Source organism: Herpailurus yagouaroundi, unplaced genomic scaffold (genome assembly GCF_014898765.1).
Source record: "Herpailurus yagouaroundi ecotype Mexico unplaced genomic scaffold, PumYag 196, whole genome shotgun sequence".
NCBI lineage: Eukaryota > Metazoa > Chordata > Mammalia > Carnivora > Felidae > Herpailurus > Herpailurus yagouaroundi.
Window position 1 is genome coordinate 16,574,856 of NW_024412427.1, and position 22,113 is coordinate 16,596,968.

General features: G+C 45.1%; 1 protein-coding gene across 1 annotated transcript in view; it reads right to left on the reverse strand.

Annotated features, from left to right (window-relative positions):
• The window catches only part of DNAAF9 (dynein axonemal assembly factor 9), a 126,579-nt gene continuing 104,466 nt past the window's right edge, over positions 1-22,113 (reverse strand). Inside the window, exons 31-38 of the mRNA XM_040446812.1 lie at positions 15,637-15,772; positions 13,021-13,107; positions 8,929-9,035; positions 8,530-8,604; positions 6,593-6,798; positions 5,415-5,480; positions 4,004-4,097; positions 1-3,451 (exon numbers count right to left, since the gene is read on the reverse strand). Of these exons, the coding sequence (XP_040302746.1) occupies positions 3,339-3,451; positions 4,004-4,097; positions 5,415-5,480; positions 6,593-6,798; positions 8,530-8,604; positions 8,929-9,035; positions 13,021-13,107; positions 15,637-15,772 (884 nt within the window). The 3' untranslated portion in view covers positions 1-3,338. The remainder of the gene's footprint in view (positions 3,452-4,003; positions 4,098-5,414; positions 5,481-6,592; positions 6,799-8,529; positions 8,605-8,928; positions 9,036-13,020; positions 13,108-15,636; positions 15,773-22,113) is intronic.

Here is a 22,113-nt window from a genome sequence, read left to right on the forward strand (position 1 = left end):
TTGCTTGTTCAGTGAGTTTATTGGTCCTTAGCATGACGTCTCAGTTACCAAGGTAAATTCACATACACGACTGCAGGTAAAAACATGTAAAATAATATAAAAATAAATTGAAGGCTACTTTTATATATTTACTGAATTAAGTAGTGTAATAAATACTATAAGCAAAAAGCTTCAATCACACAATTCAGTTTCACTGAAGTTACAGTAGTGTCTGTAAATATGAGTTTTAAAATTTAAGTTACAAATATTAAAGCACTGGAAAACTAGTATAAAAGTGAATTTTGGCACGTAAGTGAGCTCTTCTGTCATTAGTATTCGACAACCTGGGACAATGAGGAAGCCTTTTCTCACCTACTTTTTGAGGTACAACTATCCAACGAGGCCAGCAACACGCTGGAATACTTAATAGTTTACAATCTTTGAGTTAACTTTTCCCTTTTGAGAAGCCCAAAGAGCAACCCAGAGCTTATTACTGTGCAAAAATTCTCCAAAATCCTAATAGAATTTAGGAGGGAACTTTTTCTTGTGACCTGCGGGGCCACGTGTCTTGGCCTCAGGTCAGAGAGCCCCCAGGGCTCGGACAGGGCCACCTGGACTCCTTGCCAGCAGCCCCTTCCTAGAGTGATCCCTTTTCTCCAATTTCTGCCTCCTTCCAATCAAAAAAAGGAAAAATCCCACATCAAAACGTAAAATAACCTATAACTTCAGCGACTTCAACATTATCACACTCACTCTGGGTGGTATAAAACTGAAGCTGCTAATAGGAAAGTTGGCAAAAAGCACGTAAGCCCCTGGAGGACTTCTGCCTGCCCCTAAGAAACCTACTACTTCTGATGTCCCCGCTGGGTTCCTGGCATCCACTCCTGAGGCCAAAATCTACAACACAGTGTCATGGCCCTTCCTCTGGAGAAAGCCTAAGACCCTGTCCCTCTGCCTGGAGCAATCAAGTGGACATTCAACTTCACAGTCGGAACCCAGAGTCGCCTGGCAGGTTCCAGAAGGGGCAGTGTGGGGGAGGAGGCATCCCCCTGCCCCAGTCCTCGAAGAGCTCACACAGCTAGTGTGCCTCTTTGCCAGGGCACAGCGAGTGTGCCGTGTGCCGCAAGGAATGCCCTTTCGCCAGTGTGCCCCTTCACACCCCCTAGCAGGCTGAGGAGTGTCAACAGAGGCCTCAGCCAGTTCTGCCTTTTTGGCTTTGGAACTTCTTAACGTTTTGACTTTTTTCAATCACAGTTTCATATTCAAGTTGAGGTAATCACAGTTTTCCCTCTAACAGCAGAGGGATTGGGACAGTGGGGCGAGTTGGTGAGAGAGCATTTCTGTGGACAATGGTCAGAAACCAAGACCACCACGTAGTACTACAGCCCCACGCAGTGGGAAGACCCGCTTTTATGGGCGGGCTCCGAGCCCTCTTTAAAAACTCTTTTGTGCAGCAGCCAGGAAATGGCTCGAGCTCCTCAATCCAGAGCTTTCATTTATAAATTCACAGCAACCCACCTGGAGTAAATGGCCTCTGGTTCCCCCACCCCACCCACCCACCCCACCTCTCCCTTTTCTAAGGCTGCTCAAGTTTGAGTTTTTAAAAAGAGCTCGGTAGAGCTAAAAGAAGCTACAGTAACTCATTGCTTATTTCATCAATTGCACTTAAGATCTATGTTATTGATTCTGAAGCAGAGGCAGGTCCATTGTGGACCCCAGCCTCCGGCCAACCAGAAGTGAGGTGCTCCCTGACTTGGGCTCCACATCTGGGCCCTTGTCACCACCAGCTTTGGGAGCTGGGACTGGAGCACACAGGCCTTTTCAGAAGGCTTTCTTCATGCAAGAGTTCTTATTCAGTGGTATTTGGAGTTTTGTTCATTTGGCTTCAGATTATTTTTTTTTCTAATACAAGTACATTTTACTGACAAGCCCTTAACACTTGCTTTGCTACTTGCATGGAGGCCTCTGAGTGATCAGGCACACAGACCACATGTGCTCCATCCTTTCTCTGTCTCTCCTGTGGGCCAGGGGCCTTTATCAAAAACCCCTATACATTACTGGAAACTTTGCTGGTTTCGTCTATGTGCTTCTTCCTAAGGCATGCAAAAAAAAAAAAAATGTGAAATTCAGAAAGCATTTACAATCTAGGCAGCTGAGGCGCTGAAGTCCTAAAAGACATCACCCAAACATCAGTGCCTGTGACCGCCCCCCTCCCACATACTAATTCTGGAAGTTAGGCATGGGATGCATTTGTAATACCCCTCTGCTTTGTGGTCCAGCTGAAAACAAAGCCACTGGAAGAAATTCTAAGTTGGATATTGGAACTCTTTGAAACTCCTGGTCCTCAGGAACCAAGCAAGTCCAGGGCCAGCAACAATGCTTGGGGACATAAGTTTCCTGAAGTTTGTGGCTGAAAACCAGGCCTTCCCTGGCATGGCCGAGGAGAGGGCCAGGTCTGAAGAGTGAGCCCCCTTCGGGGATGCCCCATAAATGATCATAGCTCTGGGGCTAAGACAAAGCAGTTGCATGCAGGATGCTCTCCTCAAAAGTGAGGCAAAGCGTCAGCAGGGAGGCTGAAGCAGCAGGTTTGCTCTTGCCCCCGAATGGGGCAAAGTAGAGGGATACCACGAGGGGAGCTGAGCACCGACCTCCAGGGAAACTGCTTGCGAATTCAAAAGCCACATGCTTCTGGAAAGCAACATGCCTTTCCCCTCAGTTTAGTCTGTAAGGGACATCCCCTTATCTTAGAACAGACTGTTGATCTCAGCCCAAGCTGCTGGCTCAGTGGGCTGAGCTTGAGCAGAGCTTGGGGTGCTCCCCCTAGGACTGGGCCCAGGGCCAACAGGGCCAGCTCCATCAATGCAAGTGGCCTAACCAGAAAGGCAGGCACTCCACTGGGGACAGGCTCTCCTGGGGCAGTGTGTGAGGCCTGTGGTGGCTTGGCCCCCAGGCACAGCCACAGTTTGGGCAGCCAGGGTTCCTTCTGCATCCCAACAGCTCCTCTGTGTGACCCAAATGCTTCTCCCCACTGTCACAGTGTCTCAGCAGCCCATAGGAGATACTGTTACCAAAGACCCAGAGGTTTTGCACTGCCAGCCCCACACACAGGGCAGGGCAGCCCTTATCGGCTCTTGCTCCATGAGTACCCCCCTCCCCCCCATTAGTGGTGCAGGTGATGCTCTTCAGCGCTGCATAGAGAATAAAGACAACATGCACTCAAGCCAGCACACAAAGGCCAAGGAGAACAAAGACAGCCCCTTCAGGGAGGGGCCTCTGGGAGAGCTGAGGTTAAGTAACCCCATTTCTAAACATCCACCTCCAGGGTGGACGTTCTGCAGGATGCACGGCACAGCCTTCCCCTAGGGCCTCTGCTCAAAGAGGTCGTGATACTCCTGCTGCTCCAGCTCCCGGTTATACTTCTCGATTTCCCGGTTGGCTTCTTCCACGTAGTCATTCATGAACTGGTCCATGACTGGCATTTCATTAAGGAAGAGAGCCCTGATACTGGAGGATAAGGGAGCCTGTCCCAGCTCAGAGGGATCTGTGGGCAGGTGAGGTGGGGGACACTGACATAATGAGCGTCCAGCTCACACAAAGGGTACATGACTCTTTTATATTGGCAGCAGCACAGCTACAGAGAAGGGACTGGGGTTGGCACAGTCCTAGAGCTGAGCCCTTCAGCTTTCATGAAGACTCCTGTCTGCCTTCTCACAGATTAACTACTGTAATCACGTCTAGTCTCCAACTTGTAAATTAGGACCCCTGATGATCACAGAAGTCAGGATGTCACCACAGTTACATTTAAACTACAACCCACAGTTGCATCAGCAATCACTGAATGAAGGCGAAATTAATTTTAATGATGTTAAAAGGCCACAATGAAAAGTCTGCCTCTGTGGCTTGCTGTGTGTTCCCAGAACCCAGCTCGCTCTAAGGGCTTGGCTGTGTTGGCTCTAACACACAGCCTCTTTACAATCAGGCTTTCACATGCCCCCAAAGTTACTGCCCCTGATTCTAAGGATACGTGGGTGAAAATCAGTCTTGTCACCAAAGAAGTTGACAAACTGGGTGCCATTGTAAAAGTAGCCTGCAGGCAGGGGGTCCAGGTGGCGTTTCACCTGTAGGAAACAAGAGTACTGTTAAAATTATTTGACCACTATGTATCATTTCTTATTCATTAGAAACAAATAAACATGCCTATTTCCCTAGCAAGAGAGCCTACTCTGCCCCAAGGAAGGCTAGACATGTCAGGGAATTAACACTTCCCCTCAGCAGTCCTCAAATAGTGACTGATGAAGGTTCCCCAGCTCTCAAGGAGGAACTCTAGGAGCCCCTCATGGGATTAAATTCCATTTGTCCTCAGTGGCACTGGTTTGATAACACAGTCTTTTTAGCTGTCTCCCCCCCCCCCCTTTTTTTTTTAAAGTTTTATTTACTTATTTTGAGAGAGAATGTGAGTAGGGGATGGGCAGAGAGAAAATCCCAAGCAGGCCCCAGATGGTCAGTGTGGATGGAGCCTGATGCAGGGCTCGAACTCACGAACCATGAGTTCATGACCTGAGCCAAAACCAAGAGTCAGATGCTTAACCAACTAAGCCACCCAGGCACCCCTAGCTGTCTCCCCTTCTTTCTCCCCCTTACTTTCCTACTGCTAGTGACTCCTAAGAAGCACTTCCAGAATAAGCTACCTGCACTCAAATCCATGTTCAAGGTCTGCTTCTGGGGGAACAAATACTATAAGGACTGCCTTCTGGGTGTGTTCTTCAGAAGCACCCAGGGTTGCCAAGAACAGGGGCTGGAAATGAACGGGCCTCTTCAAGTCCAAAGCAAGGGCTCCTGAGGTCCCAGATTCTCTCCCACCCACTCATTACAGGGAACAGCGACACAGCCTGTTATGGAGCCTGGATTCTGTGTCCCTTTTAGCCTTTATCCCCAAGCCCCTCCTCAGTGGAGGTGGGAACTGGGGCACAGGCTGGGGGTCAGCTTACAGGTTGGGGGGTTCATCAAAGAGCCTCTCGTGCTGGTCCCAGGATTCCGCCATCTGCCTATTAGTAGCTTCTGGATCTAGACAGTTTTTTCTGGGCCCTTGTTATTTTAACTGTGGTTTATCTAGCATGGAGGGATGGGAGGAGAAAAGGACTTCTGTGGCAGATTCAACGGTGTGACAAAACAGGGCTCCCTGTCATCCCTTCCTCCTACAGGCACTGCTTCTCAATCTCATGCCCAGGTCACATCAGAGGTCACCTGGTACCCTCTTCCTCTTTCAGGCTACAAGGCTGGATGGGCTGAGGTTTCTCTGTGCCCAGCTTCCCTCTGTGGTCTCAGAGAAGCACAACATCCAGCATGCCCTACAAATAGGCTCCTCACTCAGGGAGTCCGAAAGGATGGAGCTGTGCCAGCCCAGAAGGATACCCTTGGGCTCTTAGGGGACTCACATGGATGTTCCTGATCTCCTGCTGGGTCAGCATCCCCCTGGTCTTCAGGGCTTTCCTCTGAGGCTTCTGTGCAGAGATGAAGGAAGGAAGGGAGGGGTCAGGTCTCCAAAGAGCTGATAGAGTACATGGCGGGTGAGGGCTCTGGGAGCTAGTTATGGGACTAAGATCCCAGCAGCAGGGAAAGCACAAGCACGGTCATGGCCTGGACACAATATCCTGCCTGTGTGCTCAAGGAGACCACCCTCCCAACATAGAACCCTGTATGCCAGGGGAAGCAAGCAGCAGAGGAAACACCGGTGCTTTTTGCAAATAGGCACGTTCCTGTCTGTGCAGATCCTCAACTCTAAGCCCAACCAGTGACAGATATGCAGACAAAGGGACAACATGAAGTCCCCAAGTCAAGCACCAGTTTATAATGGAAAAACACAGCCCACAGGCAGCCATTCCTCAGTATAAAAGACAGGTTCCAACTAAGCATCTGCAAAGGAGCCAGAACCCAGCCAACTCTATTTCCAGGGTTCTAACTCAGGCCAAAACCCTGAGGCTGTGCTAAGAGGCCTAGTACCCAAAGCTTGCATCATATTAGAGGATTTTAACTGGGTTTCATCTGGGTTTTATTTTTCTTTGCAGTACTGGACTAAAGATGCTTGTGTGCCTCTACAGGCAAGCGTCCTCTTCCCTTGCACCTGTTTCCAGGGCCCTGGGCTCACTGCTATCAGTGCTTGAAGTCTTGGTTTGCAAATAGCTATAAGTGTATCTTTGTCGTTTCTCTTTTCTAGAAAGAGAACCAAATTTAAAAGGATTCTGGGCTTAGAACACAGGACAGCCCTTGATTTAGGTTCAGCTAAGAAAAGACATTTTGAGTTTGAGTTTAGACTGCCAGGCTGATCCAGGATCCACGTGGAACGGCCAGGTTTCACCCAGGACCTAGTTAAGCCACCTAATAACTGCAGTTTGCCTTGGCAGTAGAATTAGAAATGGCTGTAAGACCAGGTCTGCCTTGAGGCTGCCCTGGGTGGCTTCCTCCCAATCACAAAGCATCCCTGAAAGTGCTGGCTGAGCCTGTGAAGGGCGGACCGGGAGGGAGGTCATGAAGGGGCTTCTACCCCACAGCCAGGAGCAGCTCTGAGGTGTGCTGCTCACATCTGTGCCCGGTGTGTCTGGGCTTTGGAAACCACCTGCTTAGCTGACTGCCGCAGCCAGTCCTTGATGTTTTCTTCCTTCAGGGAGCAGCCAATGAACACGAGGTAGCTCTCCTGCTGCCCGTTGCTGTCCTGAGGTGTGCTTCGGGAATCGGGTGGTGGCGAGGGTCCTTCTAAAACTGGGACGATGCTCAAGGAATTGGCCAGAGTGTTGTGGCAGACCTCCATGGTCCTCTCAGAGTCTGCAGGGAGAACACATGTAGGCCCTGAGCCCCCAAAAGATAAAGCTACACTAAGATTGTAACATGCAGATGGTTGGGGACAGATTCCTGTGACACGCAGGAGGGAGAACTGATTGGTGGCAAGCTAGAAAGCATGAAATAAGAGAGGGAGGAGCAATGTCAGTTTCTGGCTTGGCTGATTTGGTAATCAGGTAGAAACCACTAACCCAGAAAGGGAATACAAGAGAGCCCTTTTGGTCTCAGCAGAGCCCTGAGAAGCCAAGGGAAGAGGGTGTGTCAACCAACACACAAGTGTGGCAGGAAGGTCACATGATAGGAACAGGAAAGATTGGGTTTATAGACCAAGAAGCTGGGGGCTAGTAGTGGTGACCCAAGAAAATGGCAAGGTTCCCCTAAAAAGCAGGATGAAAAAAGGGATCCAGAACACAGAGAGGTTAACCTTGAATAACAAAAAGGTCAAGAGAAGGTCTAAATAAAGAAGAAAACAAGGTGAGAGGAAAGGTGGAGGCATTATGACCTCTGAAGCAGGTCTGTTGGAGCCTGAGGGAAGTGGGCTTGAGTAAGGGGCCAAAGTTTCAGATTCAATAACATAAATTAGGCCAAAAGTATGGGTTCAGGACCTTGAGAGATTCTTTTATATAGGTGATGTCATCTAATTCTCCCATCCAAATCCAGATGGTCCCATGCTTACAACTCTCAGTGGCTCCTTACGGCAGACACTGACTGTTGCCTGTCCAGCCTCCCCCTTTCACCAATACCAATTCCCCATGGGTGATGGGTCCTGGAAGGCACAGCAACTCAATCCTGGCCAATAAGAGGAGAAGTCTGCTGAGACTGGCAGGAGATGCCTCAGTAAAAGCTGTGTGTATTGATAAAGCCACCCACAGGAAGAGCCTCTCTTATCAGCTGGATGTTGTGTCTGGGTGGGACACCTAGACCTGCAGCACTATCTGCAACAACGAGGGGTGGGGACCTGACACACTAAGACTGGAAGGACCCACGTTACCTGTGTCCTCCGTGGCCTTGCTATGCTGCTTGACCTCTCGACTTCTCATTATGTAGCTAACACCTGCTAGTTGAGTTGGTGTTTGCTGTTGTGACAGCTACAAACACCCTAACAGTCCCACTAGGTCCCTGCCACAGTGAACCTTTTTTGGTTCCTGAAATGTGCCTTTTTTGCTTGGTTCCAAAGCACATGCTATGCCTTTTCCCTGGAATATTCTCCCCTTTCTCAATGTTGAGTTGCCTAACCAACCACCTCCAGCCAGGAAGGACAGACTTCAGGTCATGAGGGCTCCAGAGGTCTATGGCTGATAAACAGAACTAGTGGACAGAAGGGAGAAGGAAGGCTAAAGGCTTGAAGACTTTGGCAGAAACGGATGTGGAGCTGGAGAGCTCGGCACTGGGGCAACTCCTGGTGACAGGTCTAGGAGGCCACAGATGGCTTGAAAGGGGTGTGTGAGTCTCTGGAACAAGGAAGTCAAAGAGCTGTGAGGAGAGGCTCTGGGCAGGACATCTGGGGGAAGAGAGAACACATCTTCCACTGTGGAGCAGCACCTGCAGCAAGGTGGGGGAACTAGAAGAGCTACTGGTGTCAGGCCCACATGGGAGGGTTTTCCAGAGTCTGAGAGGCATCTGTGCTCTGCAGAGCATCAGTAGAAACTATGAACCCACATCATGAGATGTAAGCATTCCATAGTGCAGGACTCCCAAATCCAACTCCCCAGTTACCTGAAAACTTCACTTTGCCCAGGATGTGGTAGATGTTTCCAGAGAAGGGACTTGGCTTGATGGAAGACTGAATTGCTGGTGGAAGAAGAGGACAGGGCTGTCACCCACCCTAGGGCAGAGGCCAAGTTCAGGGCACACAGCTGGGAGAGTTAGGGTCTGGGAAGGATCCCCACTTGAGGGACCAGGGCTTGTAAGTCCTCCCTCCACCACACCCTCCCCAGTGGCTCTGCCACTCTTCCCAGGGTCGGGGTACTCCCGGGTCCTCAAATCCCTCTGTTTTCAGACCCCAATAGTGAGGAGACATGACAACACATATAATACTAAAATGGTGCCAGGAAGCAGGGACAACTCTGGGTATTCTTTTATTAGGGTCTGGGACATGTCCTAACCAAGGCTTACCTTTACACTTGGCCACAAAGCGAGTCTTCTCCAAAGGACGACCAAACCATACGCAGATCTGAACCATTAGTGGAAAGACTGATCCAGCATCAAATTTACCTTCATACCTTAAAAGGTTTAAAAAATTGTAAGTACGAGTAATTGGGGCTTTGAATGTTATTATATGCTACTCTGGGATGAACTACTTTGAGTTCCTTCTTACTTATGTGCCATTTTATGTATAAAACACTTGTTTTAAATATGTGTATGTCTTTTTCATCTTGAGATTGGGAAGCATGTTGCCCCATTAGAGCAGGGAGGTCTCACCTCTGCAGACAAGCAGTTCCCTGAAGCCCAAGACCCCATCTACCTTTGAAGCCTACCGGTATGCCACCTGAGATTGGGGGTCCTCCCTGGCACTCCTGGAGCTCTTCCTCAGGGCCTTAACTGTACCCCACCCTTGTTGAGGGCAACTTAACAGACTGTACATTTGGATGTGTATACTCCCCAGAAGGAACTAAAGGGCTGGGGAATCTCTGCTCTATTTTCTCAGTTTTGAATTCAGCAGACATAATGCCAACCACAAACTCATTAAAAACATGCCATATTCAAGCATGCCTGGCTGACTCAGTCAGTGGAGCATGCGACTCTTGATCTCAGGGTTGTGAGTTCAAGCCCCACACTGGGTGTAGAGATTGCTTAAAAATTGAAAAAAAATCTTAAAAAAAACCCTAAAAGAACATGCCACATTCAGAGCACTTAAAAAGTTTAAGTTTTTGTTATGGAAAATTTAAAACACATGCAAAGACATTGCAATACACCCCCATTACCCAGCTTCCAAAGTTATGGAATTGTCATTCCTTCTGCTGAAGGAATTCCTTGAGATGGATCCCCATGATGGAATCAATGCAGTAAAGGGTGTAACCATCTCCTGGGTTATAATTTATACCACTCCCAGTAGCACATGAGTGTCTCAGTTTCACAGGGCCCCCAGCAATGATTCTTACAGATATTTTTGGTTAAATGTAATAGATGTCAATCAAAACAACAGTGAGGCATCATTTTACATTTCTGAATATTACTAAAATGGAATTCTGTTACCACGGCTGCCACTAATACTTGCTCTAAAGTGAACTGTCCACATCTACGTGGACTAGGTTACTTTTCAATATCAAAATAAACTTCTCAAATATGATATTAACTCTTTGCCACATATGATGCAAACATCTTCTTCCAATCTATTATATTTTATTAGTTTCTTTTGCTCTAAAATAGCACTACAGGGGCACCTGGGTGGCTCAGTCGGTTAAGCATCCAACTTTGCCTCAGGTCATGATCTCATGGTTCATGAGTTTGAGCCCTGCACTGGGCTCTCTGCTGTCAGCTCAGAGTCCACTCTGGGTCCTCTGTCCACCCCCGCCTCTCTGCCCCTTCCCGACTCATGCTATCTCTCTCTCTCAAAAATAAACATTAAAAATTTTTTAAATAAAATAGCACTACAGGTTTGAATTTTATATCATATATATTGTTGAAAGTTATCTTACTCTTTGTGCTTTCTTTAAAGTAAGGCAGTGGCATAACATTTTTGTAATACTGACATATTCTTTTTGCCCTCTCCCCATCCAAACAAGTCATGGGAGACCATGGGCCTCTCTGGCTTCTTTATTCAGAGCCCAAATCCATAGTGAAATTGGGAGGGGCTAAGGGAAGAGAACAGGTATCCTCCCAGACTAGAAATAAGCCTAGGAGAGATGTGGGCAGGGTCAATGAGCACAGAGAGGGTTGTGGTAGGGGATGTTGAGAATCTGTACAGCACAGAGCTGAGCATATCCTAGAGCTAAAGCCTACTCCCTCTGAGGTGGTGACCCTGACCCAATGAGGAAGGGGGAAAATATACAGATGTGCAGGAGTCTGATGGCTGCCATCTTGTTAAAAGACTAAATTACCCGATTCCTAGGAAGGGACTCAGAAGGGGAAGGTGCTGAAGGGTGATTTCTGAGGCCCCCTCCATCATTGATTCTCTGCAAGGGCTGATCAAGGGAAGGCTTCAGGCTAAAGGTTCACAGAGAGACTTTTTTTTTTAAACTTTTTAAATATGATTGTTTATTTTTGAGAGAGAGAGAGGCGTAGAGAGGGAGACACAGAATCTGAAGCAGGCTCCATGCTGTTAGCACAGAGCCTGATGTGGGGCTCAAACTCCCAAACCATGAGATCATGACCTGAGCTGAAGTCGGATGCTTAACTGACTGAGCTACCCAGGTGCCCCCACAGAGCATTCTAATGAATCCTTTACACCTGGCTTTTTCCTGGATCACTGTCTGCAGGAAAGTCTGTACCTGGAGCTAGGTTCATGTGAACAATTCCCAGAATGAGTCACCATGGATTAGAGAATGGGTGCTTCCCTAGGCACTACGTGGAAAAAGCAGGAATTTCAGCACCAGGCCCAGAGGTGTGGCAGGAAAAGGGTGAGTAGCTGTAGTCACTGGAGAGGAGGGTTTCACCTCAGATGCTCAGATGCTCCATCTGTTTCTTTTTAGCTAGGATGGAATTGTCTTGTTCAGGCATAAGGAATGATCTACTTACCCACTGTTTAAGCAAGTATGTAGCTCAAATCAGAGATTCCTTCTAAGAATATGCCTAACAGCCTTCAATTTCACACATTGGATTTTTTAAAGTTTATTTATTTTGAGAGAGAGAGAGAGAGAGAGAAAGGGAGAGAAAGGGAGAGAGAGGGAGAGCAAGAGTGAGAGCGTGCAAGCAGGGGAGGGGCAGAGAGAAAGGGAGAGAATCCCAAGCCGGCCCCGTGCTGGCTGTCAGCACAGAGTCCGACACGGGGCTCGAACCCACGAACTGAGATAATGATTTGAGCAGAAACCAAGGGTCAGATCCTCAACTGACTGAGCCACCCAGGTGCTCCTGGACTTGTTATTTTAACAGCACAGCACAATCATTTTTCTGCTGGTCTAAAAAGATACTGGTGACACAAGGGGTGGTGTGGAGAATGCAGAGAGGTGTCTGGGGGAAGTGAGTAAGGATAACAAAGATAATCCAAATTAACACGAGAGAATACTTTTGGCCAAGCTTTAGTAATTGTCTTCCCCTGAACCATCACCAGGGCAGAACCCAGTTAACCGTTCTATACAGGGACAAGCACAGCATGATGGTTGCATGTACCGGCTCTGGAGCCGCACACCCTGGGTGTGAAAGCCACAGCCCTTTCGCTTACTGGCTGTATGAATGTGAACACGCCTTTAACTCCTTGCTGCATCACTTACCTTATCCTTAAAATGTGGAAAGTAATACAGCCTACCTCACAGGCTTGGCTTGAGGATTCGTGCGATAACAGGTAGAGCTCTTAGGGTAGCACTGTCCAACAGAACTTTCTGTGACAATGCAAATATTCTGGATCTGCACAGCCCAACGTGGTAGCTGCTGGCCACAGGTAGCTACCGAGCACTTGAAATGTGGCTTGTATGACTGAGAGACTGAATTTTACATTTTATTTAATTTTTATTAATTTACATTTTACTAAATAGCCAAATGTGGCTGGTGGCTACTGTCCTGGAAAGCTTAGAACAATGTGTAGTACACAGTGAGTGCTCAAGTGATGTTGGCCCTGGTGTCACTACAGCGCCCTTGGCACTCTCTTTCCTTCTCCCCTCAGAGGAGAGGTTCATAGGCTGAGAGGCTGCCAAGAGAGAATAAACATCCCTTGGGCCACAACAGCAGGGAACCTACCTGTCAGGTGGGATCCCTCAGAGGACTGTATTCTTAGGAATGACTCTCTCGTGGTAAGGTTGTCACTCCTTGGTTCTGTGCCAGCCACCTCACCCTCACTAGAGGCTAGAGGAGACAAAGGACACCGTGTGCTTGGTGCCCACAGAGCCACTCCCTAAGTCTCAACATCCAGCAAGGCCCCCAAGTTGGAGCCCAACATGTGTGGGGCACTGGGCTCCTGGCATGACCAGCAGCTGTTGGGACATGGCAGGCCATCCCAGCGGCCACTGTCACCCTGGCAGAACACTTGAAATTTCACTTTTTTTTTTTTTTTTCTGTAAATATATCATTGTGTTTACAAAGAAACCTTAGCTACTTTTCAATGATGATACTTGCCAGCCGGGGTACATTAAATATCGAGATCGCAGCATCTGAGGACTTGAAAAACTATTTTCTGAGAGAATCAGCTCAATGTCTTCATTCCTTTGAAAACATACAGAAAAACCCACGTTAATTAGGATGATCAATCTTAATCTGCCCATTTTGCTTCCTCCCCTTTGTCTCCACAGACACAGAAGCACATATGCATACATTTATTTCTGTTACTTCACACCTAAGTCCTTCAGTATACCTCTCCCAAGAACAAGCACATTCTCTTCCAGAAGCACAATACTATTATCACATCCAAGGAATACAATACTGTGGACCAGCAGTACTAGTATCACCTGCAAGCTCACGAGAAACAAAATCCCAGGTCCCACTCCAGACCCGCTGAATCAGAACTCTCATTTTAAGAAGATCCCTAAGAGATCTATATGCAGATTAAAGTTGGAGAAGTACTGATCTAATCCATTTTCAAATTTTCCCTTTTTTGCAGGAGAGGTCTGGGACCCAGGATCTACACCAATCAAAGATTGCTCACTGAATTTACAATCTTTATTTTCCTTTGATCTTGGGGCCCCTGGGTGGCTCAGTCGGTTAGGCGTCTGACTTCGTCTTGATCTCGCAGTCAGTGCGTTCGAGCGCCGCATCAGACTCTGTGCTGACAGCTCAGAGCCTGGAGCCTCCTTCAGATTCTGTGTGTCTGCCTCTCTCTCTGTCCCTCCCTGCTTGCACTCTGTCTCTCTCTCAAAAATAAACATTAAAAAATTTTTTTATTTTCCTTTAATCTGGAATAATTCTTCTAACTTTGCTGTTGTTGTTTCTCATGGAGTAGACATTTTTGAAGAGTACCTGCCGGCTGTCTTGTGTCCCACAATCTGGATTTACCTGGTTGTTTCCTTATGATTAGAATCCGTTAAATATTTTTGGTCATATTAATACCTAGGTGATGTTGTGTCCTTCCCAGAGCATCACATGAAGGAAGCATGTGATGTCAATCTGTGCAAATAATGGCCTTGCTAAGTTTAATCATTTAGTTAACGTCAGGTCTACTACATCTCTCACTGTGAAGGTACTTTCCCCTCACTGTAAGCAGTAAGTAGTCCATGGAGTGATACTTTGAGAACAGTTAATATCCTTTTCATCAACAATCTGTCACCCACCCGTTCTTAGTATTCAATGATGATTCTTGCCTAAATCAAGTGCTATAGTAACTGTTATAAAATGGTGACTTGCTAGTTCTAAAAATCCTTATTAGTGTTAAAGGAGATTTACTATCCTGCCCCTCCCATTTTTTTAGTATCACCATGGACTCATTTTACTCCATGTGCTATACTCTGTTATTACAATTGTTTTCTCTTATGCTCCACGTGTCCCAGTGTGGCCAGTGAGAGCTTCTTGAGCTAGCTCCTGCATCCTTTTGGCACATCTCTACTAATCTCTGAGTGTCTCCTTGCTTTTTTTTTTTTTTTTTTAGCACAAAATGTACCAGGTTTACCTTGTACTTTCCCTGCCCTAGACCTATAATCAGCCAATTCTCTAAGGAGTGCTGATAACTTTAATTGGGAACTGGTATATGTAGAAACCAGGACCTAAAGGTAGGGGTATTTATTCTACTGTGGTATTAGTATTTCTGGTCCCTTTCAATGGGAAGAGCTAGAAAATATACATTTTTTAATTGAAATACTGAACTTATATTGAGTCCATTCACAGGGTTTCTCTTCCCTTTTCCCACTTCATATTTATTATCTTCCTTATCTAACAAGTGATGTTTGAAATCAGGGTTCCAATGTTTATGTTTATTTAAAAATTTTTGAAAAATGTTTATTTATTTTGGAGAGAGACCGAGTGCGAGCAGGGGAAGGGCAGAGAGATAGGGAGACACAGAATCTGAAGCAGGCTCCAGGCTCTGAGCTGTCAGCACAGAGCCTGATGTGGTGCTAGAACCCACAAACCATGAGATCATGACCTGAGCTGAAGTCGGGATGCTTAACTAGCTGAGTCACCCAGGCACCCCTCCAATGTTTATGTTTAAAAGTTATTTGAATTAATTGTTTTGTGTGTGGTCATTATTACTTTGATATACAAATGGATTCACTTTTTCATTTAGTTTTATCCCTCTTTGTCAATTTAATTTCTGAATATGTAAAATATTTACATTGTTCAAAGTCAAAATTATATAAAGTATGTACCTTTTAGTATATCTTTATTGAGCAAATAAATGTGCTTTATGACCAGATGTTTCCTCTTCACACATACACACACACACACACACAGAGTCATCAATTCTTTATTTTTAGTTTGTAATTTGGACCCAAGTCCATGAAGTAAAAAGCTCATTTCTCTACGTTCTCTATCCCATTTCTTTCACATCTTAATACAAGTAATATTGAGAGTCTTGACTTCATTCTTTAATGGATGAAAATGTGAATCCATCAAGACAAAATCTCTCAAAACAGTACAGGATACTGACACATGGGGTCGTCTTGTTGATTTTTGCGCAACACCAAAAGCACTTCTATAAATGCCCAGGTCTTAGATACAGTACAAAGACCCTGTGGGCCATAGCCAGAGTGTGGTGTCTGAGAAAGTGGCTGCTCCTATAGGGTGAAGTGAACTTGGTACGTTTACCTGGTGACAATCCCATTTTCTGCAAGAATGAAGGCTGCAGTAGGATTGGCAGCCCTGATGAGGGTCTGCAGCTGGACAAGGAGAGGGTGCCTCTGCTCCGTGGTGTGACTGGTGAATACCACATTACTCACCAGGCCTGGGGAATAAAACCAAGAACGGTTCAGGCTTCAGAGTCCTTACTGGGGCTGAGGGCTCACACAAATGTGGGCCCTTGCCTCCCTCCCTGATCATCCCTTCTAATAGGGGTCTTATGTAGATGCCCCTGACCCCCCAACACCTGTTCCCCTTTGTCATTGCACTTCTTGCGGTGAATGGCCTCAACCCTGGAACTGCCTTACTTCTTAACCTTCTCTATTTTCTCAATTCTGCTTTCCAGCTGACACCTGGAGCTTCTTTATCAAAGGGCCCATTCCACATCCCTTTTATCCTTAACCTCTTCAGGAAACTGTGCCACACACCTTCACCAGTTCAGACCACAGACATTTACCAAGCACTAACCATACATCAGGCACTAACTCTTAGATTCTCAAAGAGTGCCCAGCCAAGGAGTCACTTACATGCACCTAATTCCAAGATAAGTGCTAACACAGGCATTCACAGTCATACAATAAGAAGAGTGGCACATGTAATGAGGGATTGTGAAGTGGGTCACAATACCTCCCAAACTTCCATAAAAATACAGAAGGAAAATCTATGCTATAGAGAATCTGGAAATCAGGGAAGCTACCTTATCCCATCATACCAATGTAATTATAATACCTCTTCCATACTCATTCCTGTTTTGACATAGTTATGATCATAGCACACACACCATTTCTACTACAAGATCACTTGCATTTTTATTATTCAACCATTTTCATTCACTTAATATTACTGTGAAAATTTCAAACATATACAAAAATTTTAATTTGAAATGTTTATTTATTTATTTTTGAGTGAGAGAGCACGCGTACAAGCAAGGGAGGGGCAGAGAGACAGAAAGAGACACAGAATCTGAAGCAGGCTCCAGGCTCTGAGCTGTTAGCACAGAGCCTGATGCGGGGCTAGAACCCACAAACCGTGAGATCATGACCTGAGCTGAAGTCGGGACGCTTAACCAACTGAGCCACCCAGGTGCTTCAACATATACAAAAATTTTAGAAGTAGTATAATGGGGGCACCTAGGTGGCTCAGTCAGTTAAGTATCTGACTGTTGGTTTCGGTTCAGGTCATACTCTCATGGTTTATGGGATTGAGCCCTGCTTCAGGCTCTGTGCTGACAGCGTGGAGCCTGTTTGGGATTCTCTCTCTCTCTCTCTCTCTCTCTCTCTCTCTCTCTGCCCTTCCCCTATTCATGCTCTCTCTCATGATAAATATTAAAATATAATAGTATAATAATATAACGAACTCCCATGTGCCCATCATCTGGCTTTAAGAATTAACAACATATGGGGCGCCTGGGTGGCTCGGTTGGTTAAATGTCCGACTCTTGGTGTTAGTTCAGGTCACTATCTCATGGTTCGTGGGATGGAGTGCCAGTTAGGGCTCCAAGCTGACAGCACAAAGCCTGCTTGGGATTCTTTCTCTCCATCTCTCTCTGCCCCCTCCCCTCTGGCCTGTGTGTTCCATTTCTCTCTCTCAAAATAAATAAGTAAACTTAAAAAAGAAAAAAGAATTAACAACACTTGGCTAATTCTTCCATACCATATGCCAGCCTTTTCCTCTTTCCCCCTGGATGATTTTGAAGCCAATCTCAGACATCCTATTATTTTATCCAAAAATATTTTAGTATATATATCTCCATAAGATGACCCTTTAAAAAGTTAAAAATTAACAACAAATTCTTCAATATAAAAAATAATATAGTCCATGTTCAAACTTCTCTGCCTCATGAATGTTTTTCTAGTTAATTTTTTTGAGTCAGGAACCAAAGTCCACACACTGTATTTCACGGATATATCTCCTAATTCTCTTTCAATCTGTAGTGTCTCCTTATTTCCATGTAATGTTGCTTAACATACTAGTAGCTAGACCTCTTTTATAGATTCAATCTTTTTAAATATAAATTATTTTTTTTTTAATTTTTTTTCCCAACGTTTATTTATTTTTAGGACAGAAAGAGACAGAGCATGAACGGGGGAGGGGCAGAGAGAGAGGGAGACACAGAATCGGAAACAGGCTCCAGGCTCTGAGCCATCAGCCCAGGGCCTGACGCGGGGCTCGAACTCCCGGGCCGCAAGATTGTGACCTGGCTGAAGTCGGACGCTTAACCGACTGCGCCACCCAGGCGCCCCTTAAATATAAATTATTAAAAGAATTTCTTGTTCTTTTTCCAACGTAAGTTGAATGCTTAATTCATTATTTTAAAAAGTTATGTCTTGGGGCACCTGGGTGGCTTAGTTGGTTAAGTGTCTGATTTTTGATTTTGTCTCAGGTCTTAATTTCATGGTTCTTGAGATTGAGCCCCGAGTCAGGCTCTGTGTTGACAGTGTGGAGCCTGCTTGGGATTCTCTTTCCATCTCTCTTTCTGCCCCTCCTATGCTCTGCTCTCTCTCTCTCTCCCCGTCAAAATACATAAATAAACATTTAAAAAAGTTATTTCTTGTTTAGTAATGTCATAACTTAAGGGTACATGCTTTCTTTTGAATTATTTGGCATAGAAATACTCATAACAGGTTGTATAGATGGTATCCTTTATCATGAAAAACTGCCTTTGAAACTTTTCAGCTTTTTGGTTTGAATTTAACTTTGCTGTTAGTGTCACCTCTTTCCTTTTTGTCTATATTTGTCTGTTATGTTTTTTCCCATTCTTTTATCATCATCCTTATTTAGATTTGTATGCTTCTCTTGTATACAGCATCACAGAATTAGGTTTTGTTTTTTGGTTTAATCTGAGATACTTTTCCTTTTAACATGTGTTTATCCCATTTACATTTACTGACACTTTGGTTCTTTCACCTTGGTTATACTGGATCCGTTTAAAAGTGTTTTTTTTTTTTTTTTTAATCTTTAGCAGTATTATCTCTGCATTCCTTATTTTTTGTTTTCTTCTGATAAGTGGTGGGCTTATAGTCTGTTTTTAGCTCTCACAATGGCTATCCTTACAGCTTTAAAGATTTTTTTGAAGTTTATTTATTTGTTTTGAGAGCGATAGAAAGCAAGGGAGGGGCACATAGAGAGGGAGGGGGAGAGGGGGAGAGAGGGAGAGGCGGGGGGGAGGGGAGAGAGAGAGAGAGAGAGAGAGAGAGAGAGAGAGAGAAAGAGAGAGAGAGAGAGAGAAAATATCCCAAGCAAGCTCCATGCTGTCAGCAAAGAGCCTGACTTGGGGCTTGAACTCATGAACCAGGAGATCATGACCTGAGTTGAAATTGAGAGTCAGACGCTTAACTGACTGAGACACTTTTTAATAGATCTAAATCACTGTTTCTTATAATGTCCCTTTTAGACAATGTCTACTGGCTTTTCTACGTGACTGATGTGGAAGCTGGTAAGTGTTCTTCCCATTTCCACCGTCACTTTCTGGTTGGTTATATTATTTAGTTTCTCCAGTGAATGTTCTTATATCTTTAAAACTATATACTAAGAATTTAACTCTTTATAACTTGATTTTACTGCTCTAAACTTTATTGATCTCCCACTTTGGAAGATACAGACAGAGTTATTTCCTGCTGCCTTGTAATTCTTTGTTAAATATAATTTCATTTTATAAATCTTCAAGATTTTCAACATTTATATTCTACTTTTTTTTGAAAACTTTTATTTATTTTGAGAGACAGAGAGCAAGTGGGGGAGGGGCAGAGAGAGAGGGGGAGAGAGAGAGAATCCCAAGCAGGCTCTGCACTGTCAACGCAGAGCCCAGTGCAGGGCTTGATCTCACAAACTGTGAGATCGTGACCTGATCTGAAACCAAGACTTGGACGCTTAACCAACTGAGCCATCCAGGCGCCCCTATATTCTGTTTTGTAATAGAATTTTCATGGGTATTATCATTAACTCCATATCTAAGGATTAATTCTCATCATCAATCTTGTTTTTTTTTAAGTTTATTTATTTTATTTTGAGAGAAAGAGAGCACGAGCAGGGGAAGGGCAGAGAGAGAGAATCCCAAGCAGGCTCTGCACTGTCAGCACAGAGCCCGACATGGGGCTCGATCTCACAAACCGTGAGATCAGGAGCTGAGCTGAGATCAAGAGTCAGATGCCTAACCTTGAATGAGCCACCTAGGCACTCCGAGACTAGCTCTGATAAATGATTAGTTCATAAGCAATTATTTCTAAATTACAGAGACGTCAACTTTCCTATGTAACCTTGTAATTGTAGGATCCTGAATAATGAACACTCAGTATAGAGGACTCTGTACTGATTTAGTTCAGCTGGGTGTTTAGTTCAAAAAAATTAGCTATATTTAGTTTCCGAGGGCAAAACTCAAACAAGGTAAAGAAGGGTTTACAGATAAAATAAATTCCCTTCCTCCCCAGCCACCTAGTTCTCTTCCCTGAAGGCAATCACCATTATCAGATTCTCAGCTCTTCTTCCAGGATGTGCTAAGTATGCACAAGTAAATGTGTGTATGCTTTTCTCCCCCCACAAACAGTGGCATGTTATATGGTTCTGCACCTTGTTTTTTTAAGTTTTTTAACCTTTTAATTTTGGTAAAGCTTACTTCTTCATTAAAATTTTCCCTAGTATCTTACCATTTCAATCCTTCCCTCATTCCACTCTGCTCCTCCTCTTCTCTAAACTATAAAAGTTCCTTCCTATAAATAACACAGGTGGTGTTTAAAATACAAGACTCATATTCTTATTTATCTTCTTCATATACGTAAAAAGACAGCATGATGTAAAGATTCAAGCATGGGTTTTAGAGCCAGGCAGACCTTGAGTTTGAATGTAGGGTTCCACTAATTGCTAATGAGTGACATCAGGGGCAAACTCCTCTCTCTGAGCCAAATTTCCTCCTCTGTTAGATGGGAACAATAACACATACCTGCAGGTTATCAGTAAATAGTTTTCACAGGGCCTGCAGATAGAAAGAACTCATTAAATGCAACTTATGGCCACCACCACTACCACCATCCTCATTACCAGCGCAGCAACAGCTTAAAATGGGACCTCTATGTGTACACTGAGGGGCTTGGACTAATCCATTTCTCAGACCAACAGGGTGGCTGTGGCAGGTGGGCCTCAGCCATAGCAACCAACAGGAAGGTAAATGAGTGGCCATCACTAGATCAAAGGCAACTTCCAGGATCCTTGGCCCCTGCCTCTAGTCTGTGGCAGAAGTAAATTATACTTCCTTCCTCTCACTACTCATACTAATGAGAAAAGTGTTCCAAAATTGCTAAAGACTGAATCTAACCTCACAAATTGTCTGGATGCATTCCATTCATGACTAGGGAGCAGGGATTAGGAACTTCATGCCAATGGTCACATGTTAACATGGGGAAAAGGGCACACACAAAGCACAAAGGTTATGTATCATGCCCGGGACCACAGATGCCAGGACTTACAGCTGACCTGCCAAACACAGAACCTTCTTCCTAAGTGCTTATGTATAGTTTAGGGATCTATCAGTTCCTTGATTCTAAGATGCAGGTCCTACTCTTCTCACGTATCTGTTTAGTGCTCAGCTATTAAGTTGACCTTACGCCTCTGCACAGTGCTTGAGGGACCTCTAAGGATTCAAGGGTGAGTTTCCTCAATGGCTTTCCTTAAAATCTAAGTGGTGAGGGCAGCTCTGCCTCCTCCTCTGGTCTCTTGGTGAAATGCTTCCTGGTTCCCCAAATGTGGGCCATGCAGGCACCAGAATCCTCCTCTAGGCCTGGTGAGTGCCAAGTAGCTCCTGGATCCATCATCCACTCTCAAGCCTGGCTACTGTTTGTCTAGTGCAGTCTACCACTTTCTTCATTAGGTCACTGCTTACTTTGTGCACTTCCAGGCTGTTTTTACTACAATTCATTTTAATTACTATCTTTCAAAAGAGTTATCTTTCAAAACCAGAAAATCTGATCTTATCACTTCCCTACTTAAAATATTTCAATGCATTCCAGGGACTGCAAACTTCTTGGCCTGCCTGACCTATCTGCCATGCTGTGCTTCCTCAGTGGCCTGGGTATGCTCTGGTCACCATCAGGCCTTTACTCTTATTGTTCCTTCCGCCTGGAACCATCTGTTCTTTCCTCTTTGTTGGCCCAACTCCTCTTTCAGGCTATAGACAATGTGAATAGCATCTCTTCCAGAAGGCTTCCCTAATCCCCAAGGACTGGGTTGGAGCAGGAGCCAGATACAGATTTGTTGAATAAATGAATGAATGAATCAAGTATAATAAAAGTACATGCAACCTGATCTCCAGGGCAGCTGCCTAAGCAGTTAAGTTGTGGGTACCCATGTGTCAGAGTTTTCCTCATTTATAAGTCTGAGCAAATCCCATTCATCAGACAACCATCTGAAAGCTTTCTAAGACTTACTGATCGATCGATTGATCTATCTATCTATCTA